The 26,258-nt window shown below is 35.5% G+C and overlaps 2 protein-coding genes and 1 pseudogene across 2 annotated transcripts; all 3 read left to right on the top strand.

Moving 5' to 3' along the window:
- Nucleotides 1-1,297: 1,297 nt before the first annotated feature.
- LOC114611240 lies at nt 1,298-2,231 on the top strand (annotated as a pseudogene).
- Nucleotides 2,232-9,399: 7,168 nt separating this feature from the next.
- LOC114611197 (olfactory receptor 143-like) lies at nt 9,400-10,341 on the top strand. Its single transcript, XM_028755849.1, has one exon. The coding sequence runs from the start codon at nt 9,400-9,402 to the stop codon at nt 10,339-10,341; it is 942 nt and encodes a 313-aa protein (XP_028611682.1).
- Nucleotides 10,342-23,120: 12,779 nt separating this feature from the next.
- Nucleotides 23,121-24,062, top strand: LOC114611219 (olfactory receptor 143-like). Its single transcript, XM_028755868.1, has one exon. It carries the CDS (start codon nt 23,124-23,126, stop codon nt 24,060-24,062), a length of 939 nt encoding a protein of 312 aa, XP_028611701.1. The 5' UTR covers nt 23,121-23,123.
- Nucleotides 24,063-26,258: the final 2,196 nt, after the last annotated feature.

Raw genomic sequence — 26,258 nt, forward strand, 5'->3', positions numbered from 1 at the left:
ATGTTCTAATGTAAATTTGTACTATCTTGAGTGCTTATTCATACTTTTTTGTCCTCATAAAATTGTTGTATACATTAATACTTGGTCAATCATTCATTTTTAAAATCATAGGAAAGCTATAAATGGCTAGTGAACATGTTCCTGGACATTTCCTCTTATAGAGCTCTGCAGAGCTTAATGAAGAGATGACAAACTCTCAGTTCTGCCCTGAGGAATCGACACACCTCCTGGGAAATTATAAACGGAGTAGAATGTTGAATCTCTAAAGAACTGATGTTATTTCTACAGCACAAACTCAACAATTTCTACCCTTAAGGGAAGAATCTAGAAGGGAGACTCTCATAAAAGAGACAGTAATTTTCCATGCTTGTAGTGATTTTTTTTTTCAGAAATATTGACTATGAAATATTGGAAACTCACGTACGAAAGCTATGTTCTTTTATGTGTATGTCAAGAATCTTTGTAAAATTCTCAAACAGAAAGTATGTTATTGGCCCAAGTAATCTCTTATAGAAGTGAGGCACTGGTCTGCTAATTGGAATCACCTGCTTAATTTTTAGCAACTTTTTTGGACTTCTGATCACAGCGTGGAGGAAGACACCACAAACTCCAATGTCAAGGAAGACTCCAGGTGAACCAAGGTGAGCTTCAAATAGTTGTTATCTTAAGATTTTAATTTCAAAACAAAAAACATATATATATATATATATATATATATATATATATATAGTATATGTATGTGTGTGTATCTGTGTGTGTGTGTGTGTGTGTGTGTGTGTGAGAGAGAGAGAGAGAGAGAGAGAGAGAGAGAGAGAGAGAGAGAGAGTATATGTATAAGTGTGTGTGTGTGTATTCTGAGGAAAAAGTGTGTATAGCTCTTTTCAACCTTATTTTTTTGTTTTAATTGGATATTTTATTTATTATCATTTTAAATGTTATCCGCTTTCCCGGTTTTCTCTTTGCAAACCCCTATTTCATCCCTCTTACCCTGCTTTTATGAGTGTGCTCCCCTTCCCACCTACCCACTCCCACTTCACTGCCCTAGCATTCCTCTACACTAGTCAACCTTCATTCTTAGTATACACTTAAGAGAATTTAATGACTTAATAGTCAAAGAAACTATTGTTCTGGAGTGATAAAGAACACGGTTAGGGATAAAGGGAATAAGGATTTACCCAGACTTCTGGTTCAATTACTCAAGCTCAGAAACTGATAAATTCAACTCTGTTCTTGCAGTGAGAGGTGATTCATGGGTTAATACTGTCTTTCTACACTTATTCTTGCAGGTGCCACACATATGCAAATGACTATGGAAAATAAATCTTCAGTATCAGAATTTATTCTTATGGGACTGACAGACCAACCTGAGCTCCAGCTGCCCTTATTTGTTCTCTTCTTGGTGAACTACACAGCCACTGTGATGGGAAACTTTAATGAGTCTCATTTGCTTAAACTCAAACCTTCACACCCCCATGTACTTTTTCATCTTCAATCTGCCCTTTATTGACTTCTGTTACTCATTAGTCTTGACTCCCAAAACGCTGATGAGTTTTGTTTTAGAGAAGAACACCATCTCCTTCTGAGGATGCATGACTCAACTGTTTTTCTTCTGCGTTTTTGTGAACTCTAAGAGTTATGTGCTGACAGCCATTGCCTATGATCGCTATGTGGCCATCTGTCAGCCACTCAGGTACAAGGTTGTTATGTCCCCTAAGATCTGTTGTCTGTTAATATTTGGTTCTTACTTGATGGGTATTGCTGGGGCCATGGCTCACACAGGGTGTATGGCCAGGCTCAGGTTTTGTGATTCTAACATCATCAACCACTACATGTGTGACATCTTCCCTCTCCTTTGGATCTCCTGCAGTAACACCTATGTCAATGAGCTTATGAGCTATGATGTGGTGGGTACATCTATCATTTAGTGTTACCTAATTATCTTAGTCTCATATGCTGTGATTCTTTTCAATGTCATTCATATGTCCTCAGGTAAGGGTTGGTCCATAGCCTTGGGCACTTGTGGCTCTCACATCATAACTGTTAGTCTTTTCTATGGATCTGGGGTCCTTGCTTATGTCAAGCCATCATCTGTTGAAACTGTGGGTCAGGCAAAATTTTTCTCAGTGTTTTATACTTTATTGGTGTCCATGTTGAACCCTCTTATTTACAGCCTCAGAAACAAGGATGTCAAGATTGCTGTGAAGAAATCCTGGAAAAGAATGACCAACTGATTTATTCTGTGGTACATTCTTTATCCTCCTCACATTCTGTTTTTATGTATTTTTTGTCTTTTATATTACATGTATTTCATTCTTTTCATTCATCATTGTTCTTCAATAACATTGATGGAATTTATACTATAATACCACATTTTTCTTTAAGCCAAGCAATATAACTCTGTGTGTACTGTGAAAATATGTGGCATCCTCAGACTCAATGTGTTTCTAAGATGCTGTAATGTTCATTGTCACTATCAGATTAAGATCTCGTTCAGTTTTTCTTTTTAACTTTACCCGAGGATAAAATTTCTTATTACTTTTTCTTTCATATATTTCTTTAAAAATATTTGTATTTTTTTAAAAAAATTTATATGTATGTTTTGATCCTCTGTGAATGTATGTGTGCCACATATCTTTAAGGGCCTATCATGGATTAAAGATGGGTTCCGAATACTTAGATGTAGAGTAACAGGCAAGCAGGGACCACCAAGTATGCGCTGGGAAAGGAGCCCACATCATCTCTAAGAGTATCAAGTGCTCTTAACAGTTGAGCCCTCTCCACTGCCCCCACTGTCTCTTCTCTTCCAGTCAATAAAATTCTTGGAGTTTTATGCTTTATCTCTTTTTGTTCCCAGTTGTCTGATATTACTTTGATATAAGGTTTGATGTGAAAGACAACATCCTTATCTGAAGGGTTTATTACATGTATATTTATTTGAAGAGATGAGAAGAAAACTGTGAGGTTGATATAATTGTCAACATTCCAGCTATTATTTGATATGGTTCTTTTTCTAGTATTTGAGCTTGAAATTGATGAGGGAAACTGCAACAAGGTTTTTATTCTGTGGTTATCGCAGCATGTGTTTGACCTATTCCTCTGCACATTTCTCCACTCCCCCATGAATTTGGGACTATTTTAGCAAACAGACAATTGTGAAATTTATTTCCTACTTTTAAATTTGATTATTTAGGTTTTTGTTTTTGGCATCTAGTTTCTTGAGTTCATTTATATATTGGATATGAGTCCTCTATTCGATGTGTAGTTGGGAAAAATTTTTTTTCCACTTTTGTAGGCTGCCACTTTGCCTGATTGATGGTAACCTCTGCCTTATAGATTTTTTTTTTTAGTTTTATAAAGTCCTTATTTATTAATTGTTGATCTTAGTGAGTGTACTGGATGTTTTCTGTTCATAAAGTCTTCTCTTGTGTCAATGCATCTAGGGTTATTTTTCCTTTTCTATCAGAGGGTGTCAAATTTTATACTGCGTTTAATACTTGGACTTGCATTTGTATAGGGTGATAAATGTGGATCTATTTGCAATTTTCTACAACCAGACATCTAGTTTGACTGGCACCATTTGTTGAAGATGCTGTCTTTTCCCAGTGTGTACTTCTGGCTTCTTTACAAAAAAAAATTTGGAGTCCATAAACGTATGGAAAATTTATGGATCTATGATTCAATTCCATTTACCAACATTTCTGTTTTATTCCAATAGCATGAAGTTTTTCTTACTATAGCTCTATAAGTAAAACTTGAAGTTGGGAATGGTGAGAGATTCAGGAGTTATTTTATGTTGAGGATTGTTTTAGCTATCCTTTTTTAAAATTTTATTTTATTTTCCATACAAAGTTGAGAGTTATCTTTTCAAGTTCTATAAAGAATTGTGTTGCAATTTTAGTTAGGATTGCATTGAATGTGTAGATTGCTTTGGTAAAATGCTTATTTTTACTATGTTAAGCCTACTGATCTATGAGCATTGGACATCTTCATATCTTCTGACATCTTCAAATTTCTTTCTTTAAATACTTGAAGTTTTTATCATACAGGAATTTGACTTGCTCAGATAGGTTGCCCTAGATATTTTATATTATTTGAGACTATTGTGAAAAGTATTGCATCCCTGATTTCTTTCTTTCTTATTCTATTTGTTATTTGTTTCTGTGTGAGCAACCCAGTCATTTTTGTATATGTTCATTGGAAACAGGCACAGCTGATGTGAGGTCATTACTTACTGACATTTTTATATCTCAAAGACATATAGACCTTCTTTTTCAGTCTTCTACCTATTTCATTGTTTTCTACCTCCTTTTCTATAAGGTCCCTGGGCCACAGAGGAGGTAGTGTTATATTTTCTTTTGGGGTGAGCATGCAAATCTCACTAATTCTCAGCATTTGAACAGACACACATTTCTTAATTCACAGAATTCATTGTAAAGAGGAGATTAAGAGATTAAAGCTGGAAAAATAATTTATTTATGAGCATTCTAAAATTTTAAGGCTATTTGTCTCCATGGTAATATATCTAAAGAGTAACAGCAAGTTCACCTCTAGGCTCTCACACACTTTTTTTTTTTTTTAATGAAATTTACCATGGAATTTATTTTATTGAAAGATAAATGTCTAATTTAATAATTCTTTTTTTTTAAATTTTATTTAATCTTTTTTTTACAATCCAGGTTTTATCTTCCTCCCAGTCTACCCTCAGACTGTTCCATATCCTATACCTCTTTCCCACCTCCCCACCCCTACCCTTCCACTTCCATCTTCATGAGGATGTCGCCATCCCACACTCTTCATCCCACCAGACCTTCCAACTTCCTGGTGCCTCCAGTCTCTTAAGGGTTAGTTACACCTTCTCTGACTGAGTCCACACCTGGCAGTCCTCTGCTGTATGTGCATTGGGAACTGAGTATTAAACTTTGAGCATTGATCAGAGAACTTTGTCTTGGCTCCATGTTTCTCTCGCTACTCAGTCTCTTTTTCATTTCCAGCCTTCCGTTCAGGTGAACTTATTTCATCCGTGGCTGCTGGTGGCTACAGTTGGGGGGCTCATATAAGTTGGTGTACGCTGCCTGGTTGGTGGCCCAGTGTCTGAGAGATCTCGGGGGTCCAGGTTAGTTGAGACTGCTGGTCCTCCTATAGAGTTGCCCTCCTCCCCAGCTTCTCCAGCTTTTCCCTAATTCAACCACAGGGATCAGCAGCTTCTCTCCATTGATTGGGAGCAAATATCTGCATCTGACTCTTTCAGCTGCTTTTTGGGTCTTTTGGAGGCAGTCATGATAGGGCCCTTTTTATGAGCACTCCTTAGCCTCAGTAATAGCAGAAGGCCTTAGGACCTCTGTTTGAGCTGGATCCTAATTTGGGCCTGTTGCTTGACCTCTTTTTCCTCAAGCTCTTCTCCATTTTTATCCCTGCAGTTCTTTCAGATAGAAACAATTATGGGTCAGAGTTTTTGACTGTGGGATGGCAACACCATCACTCACTTGATGTCCTGTCTTTCTCCTGGTGGTGGGCTCTACAAGTTCCCTCTCCCCACTGTAGGATATTTCATCTAAGGTCTTTTAAGTCCTGAGAGTCTCTCACCTCCCAGGTCCCTGGCACATTTTGGAATGTTTCCCCCCCACACACACCTCCTACCTTCCATAGTTGCTTGTTTCAATTCTTTCTTCTGGCCCTCAGGGCTTCAGTCCTCTTAGCCAGGGAGGAAAGGGAAGGCAGAGCCCAGGAAGAATGAGATCCATTTTGATTAGGAGCAAGGGCCAAGTATGCTGTTGGGCCTGTAGGAGAGAAGGCCTTCCTGAGGAGTTTTAGGTGCAGCGTTTTAAGATGAAGGCCTTCTCTGCGGTCATCCATAATGAATCAGCTCTTTTAGATGATCCTTGCTTGTTTATACTAGTTTATTTGATGGTGGGTATAAATACATACACTCTTAATTGGGGTGAACCACCACTTTATTCAGGGTGAACCAAAGGATTAAATACCTTTTGTAGGAAGAAATACCCAGGAAGCAAAGCTCATTGGCTAAAGGCTCAGGGCTATCTCCATTGACATGGAGAACTCCAGGTGTTATGTCTCATGTGACTACGTGACTCAGTGAGGTGTCATGATTACATGTTCCAGAGCAAATACACAGACAGGGAACAGCTGTATTCCTACTGTTCTCCATTTTCTCTCTTCTCTGGGATTTCTAGGGTCTGAGCTAACTAAACCTTCATAGTTCTTATATCTGTCTGGTAACATGTTCCCACATACTCTACACCTAATATATACACAAAGGATCCATGATGTTTAAAAAAAAAAGTACTGCCCTGTGTCAGTTACGCAGCATAGCTGACTCCATTCCTTAGATCGATGGAGGGCAGAGGGCGAAAGAAAGAAAGAAAGAAAGAAAGAAAGAAAGAAAGAAAGAAAGAAAGGAAGGAAGAAAGAAAGAATGAAAGACAGACAAGGAGTCATCTGGTAAAGACCAAATGCTATATTTTCAACTGCATAGCTCCCTTTTACACTCCCCACAAAACAGGAACAAAACAGGAACAAGAACAAAACAGGATCAAGGAACAAAATAGGAACAAGGAAACACACTTGGCAGCCTACCACCCAAGCTTTGATTTCTCCTTGAGCAGTCTTCTCGGGGAAATGTATAGAGACAGGGGAGCGGGCACAACAGCACAGGTGCAGAGGATGGTGACTCACAGCCCTGACACAACATTATGAGACAAGGAACCTCCAAAGATGCTGTTGAGCTGGTTTTGTGTTAGCTGTCTACTACCGAACATGGAGACTACCCTTAAAAGTGGTTAGTTTCCTCAATAATGCTTACTTGAAAAAAATAATTTTTCTTTTGAAGTCAGTATGCATTAAAAATAGCTTATTTTAGGGATGGGTGATATTCCATTTCTCTTCTCAGGTCTAAGACTTAATTTTATCAGTCACAGACCTCTGCAAACCATATGAATGCTTGCTATAATCTCTGGGAGTTCACACATGCATCATTTGTATTATGTTTAGGTAGTCTTGTTTTCTTTGAGTCCTCCATCCTGTAAACTCATACGCTTTCAGTTTTCTTTTCTACAGAGTTCTCTGAGCCCTAAGGGGTGGATTTGAAGGAGACATCCCTTTTAGGGATGAATATACCATGGTGTTTCATTCAGCACATTTGCTGGCTGTGGGTATATATTTATTACTATGTATTTTTGGAGGAAAATTATTTTATGATGGTTAATCAAAAAATATATTTATGAGTATTGCAGAATGCCATTAAGAGTTATTTTATTGGTATGTTCTTTAGCAGAACAGGAGGATTTGTATTTACCAAAGATAATTTGTATTTGCCCAACTCTGGCGGGAGAAGAAATAGGTGGTTTTGGCATGCAAAGAAATCTTATAAATCTAGGAAAGCTAAAACTTACAAATTCTCAAGATTTCCCTGAATATCATGGAAGCAGTAAATAACTGCTATAGGTTGACTAGCTGATTTGCTAATGCTACATTCTCCACTTGTAGAGGTGCCTGATAGTTTTCCAGTCAACTCTGGGGATGCAGTATGTGAATAGTGACCTAGTATGTGGTAGGCTTTTTGATTATGCAGCTGTCTTTTATCCATCTTCTCAACCATGTTCCTGGAAGTAAGTCCAATAAACACATGGTTATTGGTCATGAATTTGAGAGGGAATAAAGATGTTCTTGGGAGAGTTGTGAATAAGCAAATGAAAAGGAAAATGATTATATATATATATATATATATATATATATATATATCAATAAAAAGAAAATTCTTTCTTAGTCCAATCAATATCTTCCTGTCTTGTCAGTTTACCCAACAAGACAAAGCAAACTGTTTTAACCTCTCGTTTTTAAAGGCACCATGGCACTCATAGAATATTCAATAATGCTTTAAGTATTTTCATTGGATATCATTCTCTGTATATGTGGTGATGGGAAGGATAATTTTGGTATAAAATAGGAAAGGACTAAGGATGTTGTTTATTATGTTATACAGAATAGCATCACATTTATTTGTCTAACCTACATAGGTAATAATACCAAGGATAAGAATTTTTTCATATGAATAAAGATGAAAAAATATTCAACAATTTCTTTTCATATAACTCTCAAAGTTCTAACACACAGAGGAAATAATTTCATTTAATTAATATTAAGTGGTCTGTGAAGTCCATTTATGTTTTATTCTATCATTATTATTTATTGAGGTACAGAATATAGATGTATGTGTATCTACTGCTTTTAAATGTAAAGTAAATATTCTACCACTGGGCCCTGGCCTAATCCTTCTCTTATGAGTTTAAGTTTATAGATATACATAAAAATACATAGTTATAAATCAACATGAATAAAGGTTAATAAGATTTGTAACTTTTTACAGTTTCAATGTGAGGAATTTATACATAAAATAAAGCCAGACACTATACATATATGTCTTTCAACTTACTTTTTACAAAATATTGTAGAATATTAATCTATAATATATTATGTAGTAATACATTTCTTCATGGTGCTTATTGGAAATTACTAGTAAAAGCTCCAAAGCCAACTACCTGGTAATCTGTCAATCAGTATACCTGATGGGGAATTATAAATTGAGCACAAATTTGAATCTCAAATGAGACAACATTGTTTATGGTGCATGATGCAAATGAAGGCTCAATAATTTATTCACTCAAGGGACTCATGAAACCTGTGCGGAAATCTTAAAGAGAGACTAATTTTCCAGGATTCCAAACAATTTTCACAGAACTCTGGATCATGAAATAAGTTTTCACTATAACCAGAAAACATCTTCCAGTCTCATATAAGGATGGTATTTTCTTTCTGCAGGTGAGAATAAGGATTTTCTAATGAAAATCTTATTCAGAAGTAGTCACATTCCACAAGGTAATCTAGGTTAGAGACACATCTTCATCATGGTTACTACCATCCTTATCATCAAAGGTTTTGGATTCTTCATGACAATGGAGAAGGGTCCATTTGTTGCAGTAGCTATAAAGTCTCCGTGGAACAAAGTTGACCACTGAATCTACTTGTGTTGATGATTTTCCTTCAGCCACAAAGGTATAAATTCAAGGGTTTTGACAATACATTTGTATTTCTTTTTCAAAAAACTCTGATCTGTAATGATGACTAAAGAATAGGGAGAAAAAGATGTTCACGGGACACAAAGTGTGTTTTTCAGAATTCTCTCTGGAAAGAAACAAATCCTAGTTGGGGAAGGAAGGGACTGAGAATTTCTGAGGATTTCACCTGTGTTGTAATGATTGAATGCCATGCAGCATTTTCACAAAGTACTGTGATTTCAAATCTACCAATTTCAAAAGTCTTTGTCTGTTAAATGTTATTTTCCTTTTAATGTCACTCCGCTTTCCCTCTCCAACAGATGACTCCATGATGCAAATGGCTATGCAGAATGACTCTTCTGTGACTGAGTTTGTTTTTATGGGATTAACAGACCAACCTGAGTTAAAGATGCCTTTGTTTTTTGTGTTCTTGCTGAATTATACAGCTACTATGATGGGAAATTTGAGCTTAATGATTCTTATTTGCCTGAATTCACACCTTCACACCCCAATGTACTTTTTTCTGTTCAATTTGTCCTTTGTTGATTTCTGTTATTCATTTGTCTGTACCCCTAAAATGCTGATAGATTTTGTTTCTGAAAAAAGCATCATATCTTATACAGGATGCATGACTCAGCTATTCTTTTTCTGCTTTTTTGTTAATTCTGAGTGTTATGTGCTGACAGCGATGGCCTATGATCGTTATGTGGCCATATGTAAGCCCTTGATTTATGCCATCCTTATGTCTCCTAGGATGTGTTCCCTGCTAATGATTGGGTCCTACTTAATGGGATTTGCAAGTGCCATGGCTCACACTGGCTGCATGATTAGGCTCAGCTTTTGTGATTCGAACATCATCAACCATTACATGTGTGAAATCTTCCCCCTTCTCCAGCTCTCCTGTACCAGTACCTATGTCAATGAACTTGTGAGCTCTCTTATTGCCTGTATAGTTGTAATTATATCTGGTCTAGTTATCTTAATGTCATATGCTTCCATCCTCTTAAATATTGTTCACATGTCATCAGCTACAGGTTGGTCCAAAGCCATGGGTACTTGTGGTTCTCACATCATAACTGTTAGTCTATTCTATGGTTCTGGGTTGCTTACTTATGTCAAACCAGCATCTACTGAGTCTGTAGACCAGGGGAAATTTTTCTCAGTGTTTTATACTATCATGGTTCCCATGCTAAATCCTCTTATATACAGTCTCAGGAATAAGGATGTCAAACTGGCTGCAAAGAGAACCGTGAGGAGAATCACAGTCTGAGGTAAATGTGTGTTTGTGGTACTCTCTCACTGTATGGTAGGGTCTTTTCAATCCCTGTCTTCCTTTTTGCCCTTTCATCACTTTTGTCGTTCAGTTCATAATTTTTACTCTATTACACACACACGTAGATGCAGCATCAAACTTAAACTAATATCACCAACATCACAAGCATCCATACCATGACCACTCCCACTTTGATCATCCTCATCCTCCTCCTCATCATCATCAACATCCTCATCTGGGAGGCAGCTTTGTGGAACTATTCTAGGATTTGAGACCCTTCCACACTCTAAGATTATCCATGCTGATCTTAACCTGTTCCAGATAAAGACTTTGATCTAATATATTTTATACATAAAGATAATGCTATTTTATATTTTCCTTTTATATCTTTTTAATGAAAATAAATCTATGAGACTGTGTAAGTTCTAGAAATGAAACCTAGAAAGCCGAGTCTTCTCCATTGCACCACTAATCATTAAGTTTAGCTGGGTATTGTTCCTAAGAAGAGGTAACCAGATAAATGTTTTCTAAAAGGAGAATTTTTATTTATGCAAAGAAATGGAAAGAAATAGAGTGGTAAAGAGATAAAGAACTTTTGGAAAGTTGTTTCCATATGGTTCCAAATGATGGAGTAGTAGAATGATGATCCAGCCAAGTTGCCTGTATTAGAGATGTTATCCATAAAACTTTAATAAGAATTATGAAGAACCAAGTAAGAATAAAAGCAAATGCCTATGCAAAAACATGACTTTGAAGTGGAGTGAGTAAAGAAAGGTACAAAGTAACATTTAAACCTGTTTCTTCATATTCATGATCAAATTTTCAAGGACAGTGAAGCTGAGTGTTTTGATCAGGCTTTTTTTGTGAAGCATGTCAATATTTCTCTAACAAAATGTGTACTTTAAGAAACTTATTAAATGTTATTGTATTACTGAGAAGCAAAATTATTTGCTCATAATAAAAGTTAATATAAATTGTGCTCTATACAATTTTTTATATGTGTATATGCTATAGAAGGTACATCATCAGTTTTTATCTCAACTTTGCATGAATTCAGGCATGTATCCATCAGTGAAGATGCTGTAGTCAAAGAAAGACTATTCAAAATGTAATTCTTATATATACTTCAAGATCATGGTGTTTTCAAAGTTCTGAAGTAGATTAGTTCTGAATATAGGCTTAAAAAACAAGCAAACATAGAACATGAATTTAAAGTTACTAAAATTATTGGTATCAGATATTGAAGCAATATTCATTATAATGTTTTTACATTTAAATATATCCTTATTTAAAAACAAATTATCAATGCAAAGATGCACTTCTTTTGTTTTCATTTATTATAGTACCTGAAAAGCAAGTTATTAAAATTGTTGGTTTACATTTTGATTTTAAGATATATTTTAGGAAGACCAGAGAATAATTAAACAAACACAGACTATAAGCTATAGGAAGTTTTATTTTCAGAAGTCCTTGGAACGTGCAAATATATAATATGAATCACACGAATAGAATGTATTCCGTGTCCTGAGTGTGACATAATCATCTAAGACAGGTGGAGAAAATATGAACAAATACACTTGGCAGAATTTTCTCAAGTCAAAGAGGCTAGTTTTACAGGAGTAATTTTTATAGAAACCTGGCAAAAATGATTGACTTATCATTTTAATCAGTCTGCATTTGATCATAGTTATGGATAAATTATTAACATTTGGTAATAGTTATAGATAAATTATTACAATTATTGTAATTTCAAAAGTACTACACATAAGTTAGATGTAAGATAAATTTTAAAGGTAAATTCATTTGACAATTAGTATTTAGAGGTACTCCATATATATTTGTTAAAAATACGGACATAATGTACATCTATTTCTTATATAATTTCTGCATCATTATAACTCCATTTACATGGAATGAGAAATTTTGTTTCATAACTCCAGATTAGCAAATGCATATTAACAAATGCATATTCAATCCATCTTTGGATAGAAGGTTAATTACATCGATTTATTTTCTTCGATGACATTAACATAAAGGGCGACATCTTCAAATTTGACAGTCAAGGTAAGCATGGCATTGGAATCTTGTGAATCTTCCAGTTTTCAACAACTACCCATTGCATGTAGATCTTCAACTACAGGGAGAGCCGTGTGAAATTTTCCTTAAGTGTCTTCATTATCTAGGCTTTGTTAGGCAACCATATTGTTGAGGTATCATGGGTACAGCTTTTCTGTCATGTCTTGAAGTTTCCATCTACCAACAAGTATTCTTACCTTCTGGCTCTAACAACTTTTCTAATCCCTGTGCCATCATTATCCCTTAGACTTATGTGTAGATAGATCAATTTGGGTTGGTATGAATTGCTCTGTATTTTGTCCAGTTATGGATCTCTGTAATAGTCACCATATGCTGCAAAAGGAACTTCTTTGATAAAGGGTGACAGCTAAAGAAAAAATAATTGCCTTAGAGTTAGAAATTATGTTGGTTTAGGAAAATGGCAGTAATAATTTCTAGTCGACTATTTATAGTATTGTTTAAATGCCCACCCTTTTGAATAGGCTTCCAGTATAATCAGATAGCTCTTGCTTACTATCAATGGCCACTATTGCACCATTGAGAATATCTTTAGAAGCTCAATATTGATTAATTAATAGGCTTTATCTTCGTTAGAACTATTTAAATTTATTGTATATCTTGCACAGCACATTCTGATACAATGAGAGGTGACCCCTCTGGGTTACACTAAAAGCAACCTAAGAGGAAAATTTACAGGTTTATATGCTTTCACTAAATAACCAGAAGAACCACATATAAATGATTTAGTAATGCATCTCAAGAATTTGCAAACACTAGAACAAATCAAACACAAATACAGTAGGTTGGAGCAAACAATAAAATCTAGAGCAGAAATTAGTGCTATAGAAATAAATAAAATGATACAAAAAATAAAATAATCTAAGATCTTATCTTTAAAAAGATAAACAGCATTGACACATAATCCTTTGCCTAATTAATAAAAAAGAATATAAGCAGAGACAGGAGATTCAAATGAACATAACTACTAGTAAATAGGGAAATATTAAAATAGACACTAGAAAAATTTGGTAAGGGAATAATGTTAAAACCTATATTGCACTATTGCAGAAACCTTAAATAAAATGGATGAATCTTCATCCAAATGACTAAGATTAAGCCAGGAAGAGATCACCACCTTAAGTGAAGGAGGCTCATCTCAAAAAGGGACATTAATTCAGTAATATAAAACCTAACAAATGAAAAATGCACAGGTACAGATGGGTTCCCAGAAGAACTCTTTCAGACTCTCAAAGAACATCCACAACCAATACTTGTTATATTTTATTGAAAATTCATACAATATATTCCCATGATTCTTTCCCCTCATCTGTTTACTTTGAGATCCTTTAGATCTCCTCCCCATCCAACTCTACTCTTCTTTCTCTCACTTTAGACAACAAAATGAGCAAATATAATAATAATAATGATAATAATAATAATAATACCACAAGGAAACAAACAAAATTTCATAGGAAATATACACAAATACAAACAGAAACCAGAACCCTCAAAATCACCAAATTTGAAATCATCAAACCAAGTAGGAGGCCAGTTAGTTAAAGAGATAGACAGAGAAATATTAGACAAAATGTCAACAGAAACACCAATAAGTTTCTTTATTTTGGCTGTCTAATTCTGAGCATTTGTACTTACGTGTGGTTTATAAACCCAGTGAGACACCATCAGGCAAAATTTCTGCTATGTCTTAAATTATGAAAGAAAATAAAAACTGAATGAACACTTATAATATTCTTTTATGAAGCCAGTATCAATCTAATACTAATGCTAGGTAAAGACACAACAAATAAAAACTACAGACCAATACCTCCCACTAACGTAGAGACAAAAATTATCAATATTATACTTGCAAACCAAATACTGGCACGCATGTCTCAGTGTGTGTTGGTTATTCACCTTTTTTTAGTTTCCTAAAGTTCTGTTTGTCTTCCTGGGCCTCATCCATATGCCTCCTTGGGGTCATGTGGATACCAACTTCTGGTCTTGTAGTTACTATCTTAAATTCAGATATGTTGTAATACTTGGACAGTGGAAAGTCTCCATAGTAGCCATGCTCTTTGTAGAATGTTTCTTGATTGAAATTTTGTTTCAGCTTTTCATGATTTGAGTGGGTGTATGTAGTTTTAAACAACACTAGTTTTTTTTTATTTCAGAAATTATAATCATTATTTCTATAACTTCAAGACAAATAGTCCACGTCTTAATTGCTTGTCATTAATTTAAAATTTCATTTTCTTTTTAATCATGAAATATATCTATGATAGATAGGTATCTTTGTTTTTGTCTATTATTTTTACTTATGGGTGTGATTCAACTAATAGCCTTTTTCTTAGCTGTTACTTGAACTTTCCTACTTCTTTGCATATTAGTTTAAGCAAATTATGAATTATACTTCATTTAATTTGAAATAAGTTTTGACCTGTTTTAAAAATGAAACTATACGTATTTTACTGTTCCTTGAAAAAAAATACAGAAGTTGAATGCTGGTGTCATTATTGATGATAGAAATATAAATACTATGCAGTGTTTACAGAACTCAAGAGGTCCATAAATGAGATGAGACAATAAAAACATCCTTGTCTGTACGTGATTTTTCTTTTGCTCAGTTGGCATCAATATCACATAATTTCTTCCAAGTTTTAGAAGGAGAACCATTGCAAGCCAGAATATTCTTTCTAGGCATGTATGTTCAGTCCCAGCCTTATGTGCAATAAGGCAATAATGTAGATGAGTGGGTATTTTAAACTCTGCATCGTTAATTTATACAATTAAAATTTTCTCTAGTTGTCCATAGTAAATATCTTATACATTAATTAACATTGCTTATAATGTTGAACTATACCAATTTTCATACACACTGTTGTCCATAAATGTCTTTATGACACATTTTAAATTTTACTTCATGACAATTTACACAGTAATACGTTAAGAAATTATTCAGATTTTTTTATTTCTTTAGAAGAATATGTGCATATGTAGGATCAACTCCAGCAAGAAGGTATACAATTTCCCATCTTCCCAAAAGTTCTTCCATGCTCTTTCAATTTAATCACCACCTTTGTCAGTAACCAGAGGCAAATATTGGTTTGATTTCTATTATCTTAGGATTTGTGTATTCTTTAAAACACATGCTTGCTGACAGGAGCCTGATATAGCTGTCACTTGAGAGGCTCCGCCAGAGCCTGAAAAATACAGAGGCTTGCAGCCAACCATTGACTGGAGCACGGGAGGAATGGAGGAATTAGAGAAAGGACTGAAGGAGCTGAAGGCGTTTGCAACCCCATAGGAAGAACAACAATATCAATGAACCAGACTCCCCAGAGCTCTCAGGAACTGAACTACCAACGAAAGAGTGCACATAAAGGAACCCATGGCTCCAGCTGGATATGTTGCAGAGGATGGCCTTGTCAGGCATCAGTGGGAGGAGAGGCCCTTGGTCCTGGGAAGGTTCTATGTCCCAGTGTAGGGGAATGCCAAGGCCAGGAGGCAGGAGTGGGAACTCTCGTAGAAGCAGGGGGAGGGGAGATGAGATAGGAGGTTTCCAGAGGGGAAACCTAGAAAGAGAATAACATCTGAAATGTAAATATAGAATATATCGAATAAAAAGAAAGAAAAAAATTGTGCTGCTTATATAGTTTTGTGTTTCGATTCTTTTTCTGTTTTCTTTTTTCTTTTTTTGAGTTTCAGTTGTTCTGGTGAAAGTATCAGCATTGTTTGCTGATGAAAATGCCTTTAATAGATTTTCTGACCATTTTTAAATATGTGTTCTTATCTCATACAATATGATTTAAATAGAGTCTGTTCTCCCTCTAATCCCCCTACTTCTTCCCTACTCTCCCTCAATCTGGATCCACTTTCTGTTTCTCAGTAGAAAAGAAGTAATCTCAGGCAGGAATTTAAATCTTAGGCTAGAATAAAGAAGTATTTTAAGGCATGAAAATGACTTTGGGCTAGGACAGGGAAGTAGGCTCAGATATTATGGTCACCCTGATAAGCCCTTAGAAAAAGTGATCATGGGAGTGATCACAGTACTTTGTTTATTGCCTTGCCTGTTGGTTGACTATCTGTGTTTATTTTCTTGCTTGTTCCTTGACTATTTGCATCTATTGTAATGTTAGTTCCTCAACCTAGAACTGACCTTAACACTTGCATGTAATTAAAATGGTATAAAAGCAGATAGGGGTGGGGGGGCATAGCTAAACATTAACCTGAGATTAAATTGAAGTAGTGTCCCTCCATCATTTTGGCCTCAAACAAACAAACAAACACCCACAAAATAAAAACAAACAAACAAACAAAAACCCCACAGAACCAAAGACTTAGTATTTTTCACAAAATTATCAAAAACACACTGGAAAATAAGATTGTTAAATAAACTGTATTGCACAAAAAAAAAAATGAGAAAGAAAGAAAAAAGAAAAAGAAAAGAGCGGGATTTTGGGAGACTACAATAAAACAAAGACAAATCAAAATACATAAGATAGAACAAAAACTTTGACAAAATCTTATCAAAGTTAGACAATCCAAGCCAAAAATAAACAAACAAACAAATAAATGAGCCCCCAAATAAGGCACAGGAATCAGAGATCTACTCATTTATACTTTTAGGAGGCCCATAAAAATACTAAACTGAAAAGTGTAGTATATATGCCAAGTACCTCTGCAGACCTGTATAGTCTCTGTGCTTACTTCAGTCTCTGTAAGTTCATGTGAACTTTGCTCAGTTGATTTAGTGGGCTTTGACTTCCTGGTATCCTCTGTCCCTTGTGTCTTTGTTTCTTCATTCATCTGTCTCCTCTTCTGTGGTGTTCTCTGAGTTCTGAAGAGCAGAATTTGATGGAGACATTTTGTTTAGTGGTGTTTATTCCGAGGTCTCTTTCTCTGCATGACGGCTGACACGGGGTCTACATATTTGCTCCCAGAAGAGGAGGAATTCTCTTTAAGATGGCTGAATATGGCCCCAATCTTTTAGTATAGATAGAGACTAAGAACATTTTCCTTAAATAATTTATCAATATGCATTTGTGGGTTGTCTACACTATTATTACTGAAGAGGGAGAAAACAGTATTTCAACTGTTGAATTTTCTTAACCATGATATTTCCATCTGGTCAACAAAGCCAAAACTGTTATCAACATTTATATCTGTAATCTCTCTCTTGAATTTCATACTACTTACAAAGGAATTAGAAAACAGAAAAGCAAAATGAAATAGAATTATTTGTAGTATTGTCAGATTTGGGGAAAAAAAAATTCTTACATTCCTGTGCAGTGCTACAATTTCGTAGAAGAGATAAGAAGCAAGAAAAGGCACCAAAAGTACCAGATTGTGTTAACTCCTTCGAATGGAACAAGTTACTCTTTTAGTACCAGGGTTATCAGAGTCTAAATTTGTACATTATTAGCATAAAGTTTGCAGAGAAAAGAGTCCTGGTCTTGTAAAATCTCAGTGTGCTACTACGCATAGTTACAGGATTGACATTGTAAAGTATTTCTTCCTTTAAAATTTAATTTATTGAGATGTAAAATCGAATTATATAGATTTCCTCCTCTTTTTTCTCCCTCCACACTTTCCATTTCTACCCTCATCAGCTCAGTTTCATTGGTGTTATATGTATGTATTTGATTTTGTAAAACCACAGTGGTCAAAGTGTAGAAAAAAATGATTGTGGGATGTGTACCTCCTATAGCTATATCTGCAATGCTACTTTGGCACCTCATGCTCAAGAAAAGTTGAGGAAGATGAAGGGTGTGTATGTTTCCAGGGAGGACATAAGAACCAGAAGATCTAGACAGCTGCTATAAGATTGCGTCTCATAAAAATTACAAGAAACTTCAATGATGATACAAAAACAGGGTGACTTCCTAAACAAGGTCTGAAGAGTACAGCACAAACAGACATGTTTACATGGAAGGACTGAATTTCTCAAGGCTTGACCCACAGACAGAGAAATATAGTCAGTTAAAGAATGTTGGGAGAGGGCTAGAGAGATGGCTCAGTGGTTAAGAGCACTGACTATTCATCTAGAGGTCCTGAGTTCAAATCCCAGGAACCACATGGTGGCTCACAACCATCTGTAATTGCATCTGATATGCTTTTTCTAGTGTATCTGAAGATGGCTACAGTGTTCTCATATAAAGTAAATCTCTCTCTCTCTCTCTCTCTCTCTCTCTCTCTCTCTCTCTTCCTTCCTTCCTTCCTTCCTCCTTTCTTTCTTTCTTTCTTTCTTTCTTTCTTTCTTTCTTTCTTTCTTTCTTTCTTATTTTCTTTTTTCTTTTTCTTTTCTTTAACTTTTTTGGAATGTTGAGAGGAGGTTACTGAGAGAAGAGCCAGCTAATTGGCTTTGAAGTTCCTTTTTTTGGGGGATTGGCCATCAAGATGAAAATGCAGCTTCCAACCAAAGGCACAATCAGAATGATTCTCTGGTGAAGATCAACACTTTTGTTTTGATAACAAAGAAGTCAGTGCCAAGCACAAGAGTGTAAAGGTCTTGGATTTCTTCCTATCACTCAAGTGTAGAATACTGGGAAGCTGCAGCAGTTACAGTGGGAGAGTCCAGACTATCTCAAGAGACTTTTAACTCAGAGTTTTTCTCTATTAAATTTTCATGTACATTTTGTAAATAGGTGATCTTTTAGCAAGCTGGATTAGGAAGAGATCTCTCTTCAGTTTGATAAGTTTATTTTTTTATTAGATATCTGAAAAACCCCTATCCCATCCTTTTCCCCTTGCTTCTATGAGGGTGCATCCCTACCCACTTTCCTACTCCCACCTCACTGCCCTGGCATTCTCCTACATTGGGGCATCAAGCTTTCACAGGACCAAGGGCCTCTCCTCCCATTGATGTCCAACAAGGCCATCCTCTGCTACATATGAAGCTGGAGTCATGGATCATCCCATATGTACTCTTTGGTTGGTAGTTTAGTCCCTGGGAACTCTGGCGGGTCTGGTTGGTTGATATTGTTCTTCCTGTGATGTTGCAAACCACTTTAGTTCCTTTTATTGTTGGCGGTAGTGGTTTTTTGTTTTCTGTTTTTTTCTAATGAGAAAGAAACTAAAATTTTAGACTTTCCAATCTTACTTTGTAATTGAAGCTCATTTTTTGCATCAGATTAGACAATTTTTTTCTGGGTAGAGGAATGATGAGACACCATAAATATCACTCATAAGCCAGATTGATGTTAAGAAGCTGTTTGTCCCTTACAGGAAGCCTTGGGATTCGATGTGAAAATTCTTCAAATTTCTACTCAAATGGGATGTGCTATATCAAAGCTTTTCAAGTTTTGAGTTTATTTTGTTACTTTATTTTATTTTCAAGTCTTGAGTTTATTTTGTTACTTTAATTGTCTTAGTTATGTAATTTTGGCAAATTGATTTTCAAGACTTTAGGTGTATACACTTCATGTGCACATCAAGAAGCTGAAGTTTCTGGATGATATTCTCCTTGTTGGTGTTTCTATGAGAGTTGTACATGTTTTGTAATAATGTCACTGTAATTCAACAAAGTCAGGAGTTGTTTAGACTATTAGAGCACTCCCTAGGGCACTGGGAGAAGAAATCTCTCATCTGATTGAGATTCTTGTAAAATTTCTTGAAGAAGGTTAAGGGTCAGATCATTTTGGGATTAGGTTTGGTGGTAAAGAAGTAGTGCCAAGAAACTGACATGGAAATTAATGAAAAAATTTATCCTATAGAAGATCTCAGCTAGGATGAACAAAGTAAAAGATGTCATCAGCAGTGTTCTATGTCTGTTTCTGACAGGCACAGTCTGTATGAAATCAAGGAGGGAAGAACATACACACACACACACACCACAAACGTGGTTCCCAAAAGTAACCTCCATTATAAAAAGAAATAGTAAAGACATTCTTTGGGCTTGTCTGCTCTCCATGCTTTGATAGGTTTCTTTTACTTTTTCTTACTAACTCATCTTCCCTATGTTTCCACTTCTTTGTCAAATTCTTTCTCTGATGTGACAAAGGTCCTTTGAAACCCTCAACCTGCTGAAAAGATTAATGGGATTTGTTCAGTGTTGAAGATATACCTAATTTAAAACTCTTTGCACCTCAGACCCAGACTTTGTCCTGACTACATGATGTGTAGAGGTAAAAGATGGAGCAGAACTTGAGAGAAAAACCAACCAGCGACTGTCCCAGCTGGAGATCCATGCCATCAGAGGGATCCCACAACCAACACTAATAATGATATCCTTTTATGCTTGCAAGCAGGAGTCTAGCATATCTGTTATCAGAGAGGCTTTACTCAGCACTGATTGAAACTGATGTGGAGACACACATACATCAAGTGTATCTTGGGAAGCCTGTGGAAGAGGAGGAGAAAAGATTGAAGGAGCCAGAGGGGTCAAGAACATCACAAGAAAACCTACAATATCAATTAACCTGAGCATAATGTTTATAGATACTGAACTACCAATGAGAGAGCAAGCATAGGGAGGACCTAGGACTCTGATGTATGTAACAGCATGCAACTCGGTCTTCATGTGGTGTTCCTAATGTGGGAGCAGTCTGTTGCGTTGCCTGCCTTTGGATCCCTTTCCACTAACAGGGCTGCCTTGTCTAGCCTCAATAGGAGATGTACCTGGTTCTACTCCAAGTTTCTATGAAGAATGGTTGATATCTATGAGAGACCCCTCTTCTCCTTAGAGAAGGAGGGGATAGGAGATGAAAGGGAAGGACTGGGAAGAGAAGAAGGAGGGAAAACTGTGACTATAAATAATAACTTAATAAATAATGTAAAAAAGCAGTTATGTTTACATATTCATAAATGCCAATATTTTTCATGTCGTACACTGTTTTGTAATATTTTATTTAGATTTTATATCTAGGTAAATGACATAATGTAATTTTGTATACTATGTAATTAATTTTGTGTACGATGCATGATTGTTCTTATTATTCTATGCACCTTTCTCCATATCTTCAATATCCTTCTGTTTAAAATAATCCCTATAAGAACACATACCAAAGCAACTCATTTTCTGAGCCCAATTAACTATACAATGAGTATTTGATAATATCTAGAGGAATATCTTAGGCGATGGTTCATGTGTGCATGGTGGTGAGGGGGAGAACGTAGCATGGGATGGATAGGAATCAAAGATCTGTTTTATCTCCACTATATAAGACAACAGCATGGGAAAATTTTAGTTACTCCAAGTGAGTCAAGTCAAGAACAACTTTATTTATCTGAGTAAGCATAAAAACAGTATGAGGTCACTAACACATGCTAGTATATTTTCATATATCCAGCAAACCTCTAATAATGGTATAAATTGTCTCAAAATATAATAGATTTCTTATTTTGTGTATTTAAAAATAATCTTTGTTTATGTAAATTGTACCTTTAAATATCTATATGCTAACCTAGAACATTACCACTGGTCTAGATTTCTCAATTTTTATGACTATTTATAGTTGTGCATGAGAAAATACAGATGGACAAAAACAAGGATCAGTATAGTCTACAGTTTCATAGGTGGGAAGTCAAATGTTGTACTGTAAATTTGTACTAACTTGAGTGCTTCTTCACACTCTTTTATTCCCTCCATAAAATTATTTTTATATAATATTGATACTTAGTCAGTAATTTATTTTTGAAACAATTGGAAAGATACAAATGGCTAGTGAACATGCCCCTGAATGTTTCCTCTTGTAGAGCACTGCAGAGCTTAATGAAGAGATGACAAACTAACAGTTCTTCCCTAGGGAATAGACATTCCTGTTGGGAAATTATAAATGGAGTAGACTGTTGAGTCTCTAAAGAACTGACATTAGTTCTATGGCACAAACTAGACAATTTCTACCATCAAGGGACTCATACAAAAGAAGACTCATAAAGAGAATAATTTTCTGTGCTTCTAATGAATGTTTTTCAGAAATATTGGCTATAAAATATTGAAGATTCCTATGAGAAAACTATAGCCTTTTTCATATGAGACAAGAATCTTTGTAAAATTCTCAAACAGAAAGTATGTCAATGTCCCCAGAAAACCTCTAATTGAACTGAGGCACATGATCTGCACAGATTATTATCACCTTTTTCATTACTAACAACTTTGCCTCCTGAGCACAGTATTCAGGAAGACTACATGAACTCCAATGTCAGTGAATACTCAAGATGAATCAAGGTGAGAATTGAATTGCTTTATCTTAACATTTTATACTCAAAACCACATATATATCTATCTGTCTATCTCTCTCTGTCTCTCTGTATCTGTCTCTGTCTCTCTGTCTCTGTCTTTCTCTGTCTTTCTCTCTGTCTCTCTCTCTCTGCTTTTCTCTCTCTGTCTCTCTCTCTGTCTCTCTCTCTGTTTTTCTCTCTCTGTCTCTCTCTCTGTCTCTCTCTCTGTCTCTCTCTCTGCCTCTCTCTCTCTCTCATCTATCTATCTATGAAGCCTATATTTTGAGGAATAAATGTGTATTGATTTTTTTAATCATAAGTCTTAATAAACTCTAAGTGAAATAAAGGATTTAAAGTCAAAGGAACTTTCTAGAGAGTGAAACAAATCATGAGTAGGGGAAAGAGAAATTAGCAATTACTTAGAACACATTGTACCTTTACTCATACTTGGAAACTAATAAATCCAACTCTGCTCATCTCTGCAGTGTGAGATGGTTCATGGGTTGATATATCTTTCTATACTTATTCTTGCAGGTGCCACACATATGCAAATGACTATGGAAAATAAATCTTCGGTGTCCGAATTTATTCTTGTGAGTCTGACAGACCAACCAGAGCTCCAGCTGCCCTTATTTGTTCTCTTCTTGATGAACTACACAGCCACTGTGATGGGAAACTTAACTTTAATGAATCTCATTTGTCTAAACTCAAACCTTCACACCCCCATGTACTTTTTCATCTTCAATTTGTCCTTCATTGATTTCTGTTATTCAATGGTCTTTACCCCCAAAATGCTGATGAGTTTTATTTTAGAGAAGAACACCATCTCCTTCAAAGGATGCATGGCTCAACTATTTTTCTTCTGTGTATTTATAAATGCTGAGAGTTATGTGCTGACAGCCATGGCCTATGATCGCTATGTGGCCATCTGTCAGCCATTAACGTACCAGGTTGTTATGTCCCCTAAGATCTGTTGTCTGTTAATATTTGGTTCTTATTTGATAGGATTTATTAGTGCCATGGCTCACACAGGGTGTATGGTCAGGCTCAGCTTTTGTGATTCTAACATCATCAACCACTACATGTGTGACATCTTCCCTCTCCTCCAGCTCTCTTGTAGTAGTACCTATGTCAATGAGCTTATGAGCTATGTTGTGGTGGGTACAGGTATCATTTTATGTAGCCTTATTATCTTAGTCTCATATGCTATGATCCTTTTCAATGTCCTTCATATGTCCTCAGGTAAGGGTTGGTCCAAAGCCTTGGGCACTTGTGGCTCTCACATCATAACTGTTAGTCTATTCTATGGATCTGGGCTGCTTGCTTATGTCAAGCCATCATCTGCTGAAACTGTGGGTCAGGCAAAATTTTTCTCAGTGTTTTACACTTTATTGGTGCCCATGTTGAACCCTCTTATTTATAGCCTCAGAAACAAGGATGTCAAGCTTGCTGTGAAGAAAACTTGGAAAAGAATTTCAAGCTGATTTCTGGTGCATTCTTTAGACTCATCACTTCCTGTTTGACATGTTTTTGTTGATCCTTGTTTTTCATATTTTTTATATTCTATTCTTTTATTTATCATTGTCCTTTGATACCATTGATAGAATTCATACTATAAAACCACATTTTTCTTTAAGCCTTGAAGTATAACTCTATGTGTACTGTGAAGACATGAGACAGCCTCAGATTCAATGTGCTTCCAAGATGATATTGTGTTCATTGCCTATACCAGTTTAAGACCCTGGTCAATTATTTTTAAAACCCAAGAATAAATATTTTTAGTACATTTTGTTTCATGTCTTTTGTTCAAAATATCTGTATATACTTTTAAAATTTTATTTGTATGTGTTGAACCTCCCTTAGTGTCTGTTTACCATGTACATTTAGGAGCCTGCTGTGGATAAAAGAGGGTTTCAGATTCCCTAGTTGTAGAGTTACAGGCAGTTGGATACTACCATATAGGTGGTGGGAAAGAGTCTCATGCCTTCCATAAGAGCATTAAGTGCTCTTAATAGTTGAGCTCTCCCCACTGCCCCACTGTCTATTCTTACCCAGCCAATACATTTCCTGAAGTTCTATGCTTAATTATCAAATCTTTCATTTCTCAGTTGTCTGACATATCTTTTATATGAAGTTTGATTGGAAAGATAACTTCCTTATCTGAAGGGTTTATTACCAGCATATTCATTCAAAGAGATAAGAAGATAACTGTAGGACTGATATAATTTTCAACATTCAAGTTACTCTTTGATATAATTCTTTTTCTAGTATTTCTTTTGAAATTGATAAGAAAATTTTGTAATTTGCTGGGAAATGGTTTTACTTTTATGGTTATCATAGCATGTGTTTGGCCTATTCCTCTGCACATGTTCCTCCACATTACACAGAATGGATAGTATTTTCTTAAAAGATATCAAGTTTACTTCTGTAGATGAAATAGCACATGGGATAAAAACCTATTGATATAGTTCATGTATTTGGGACTGGGCTCCCACAACCAAAAGGGATCTCTATCTCCATTCCTCTATCAATGTCTGCCTCTATATCTTTCTGCCACCTAGATGAGGAAATGGTCACATGACTATGGCTAGACAATGCAACTAATGATGAGCTATTTATTTTCACACATGCTGCATTTTTTCTATGCATCAATACATGAAAAGGAAAATGAAAAGTAAAGAAACAGATAATTTCTGGAGAGTTATTCCCCATGACTTCTGAAGAGATGAATCTATAAGAACGTGGACCCATTCAAGATGCCTATTACAGAGGCTGTGTCTACAGACCTTTGGAGCTCAAGTTTTATAAAAGGTATATCTCCCCCAGAAGCCTCAGAATAATGTATAATCTGCTGAACTAAATAGCAACATCTTATCTGTTATTTTAGATTAATGATTCTCTTTCTGGAATGATGGGAGTGAGGAGTTTTGTTAAGCCTTTCTGAAGTGTAACTTGTAACTCTTCTTATAGATTAAGAAGTTGAAGTATAATCACATATTTTACCTTTACTCAGAAAAATAATTCTTTCCTGAAATGCACAATCAAAAATTACCATTGCATTACCCTTTTTAAATTGTCTGTGTTGGATAGAATATATGCTTTATAATGTTCACTGAAAAACCCACAGACATGTGGGTGATGAGTGGCTAAAACTCCCTCAGTAATGTACCCTGTGCAACTTGCAGTAAGCTTTACTATAGAGTATATTTTCCTCCAAGAACTGCATACTCACAATCTGTTCTTAGGCAAGGTCTCTTGAAGACAATGTATTTTTGAGATTTCTATCTTCCCTTTGGGAGGGAATATTTCAAATTTAAGGAAATAACTCCATAATAAGGGATACCATGCTTAGGGTTCAATGGATACTATAAGTATAATTTTTATTTATAATATTTGAAATCTTTACAGTATTTGACTTAGAACTGCAGAATTAGAAGAAATAATGCCTTCGACAATGTAATCAATCTGATAGCAACTAGTGGTATTAGAGAGTAAAACATTTCCATTTGTTTTAAGAATGGTATGATTCTTGAATGTTTTTAATTTCTGGAGAGTAGTTTGAATGCCTAGAGTCCTTGAGACTTTTATAGCATTTTGTTTTGTTCTTGTTTTGTCATCAGTGTGCGATTAAGCACTAAACACAGTTGGCAAAAGTGGTTTGTACGTATTCAGAACCACAC

The sequence above is a fragment of the Grammomys surdaster genome, unplaced genomic scaffold (assembly GCF_004785775.1).
Source record: "Grammomys surdaster isolate TR1022 unplaced genomic scaffold, NIH_TR_1.0 126086, whole genome shotgun sequence".
Classification (NCBI taxonomy): Eukaryota; Metazoa; Chordata; class Mammalia; order Rodentia; family Muridae; genus Grammomys; species Grammomys surdaster.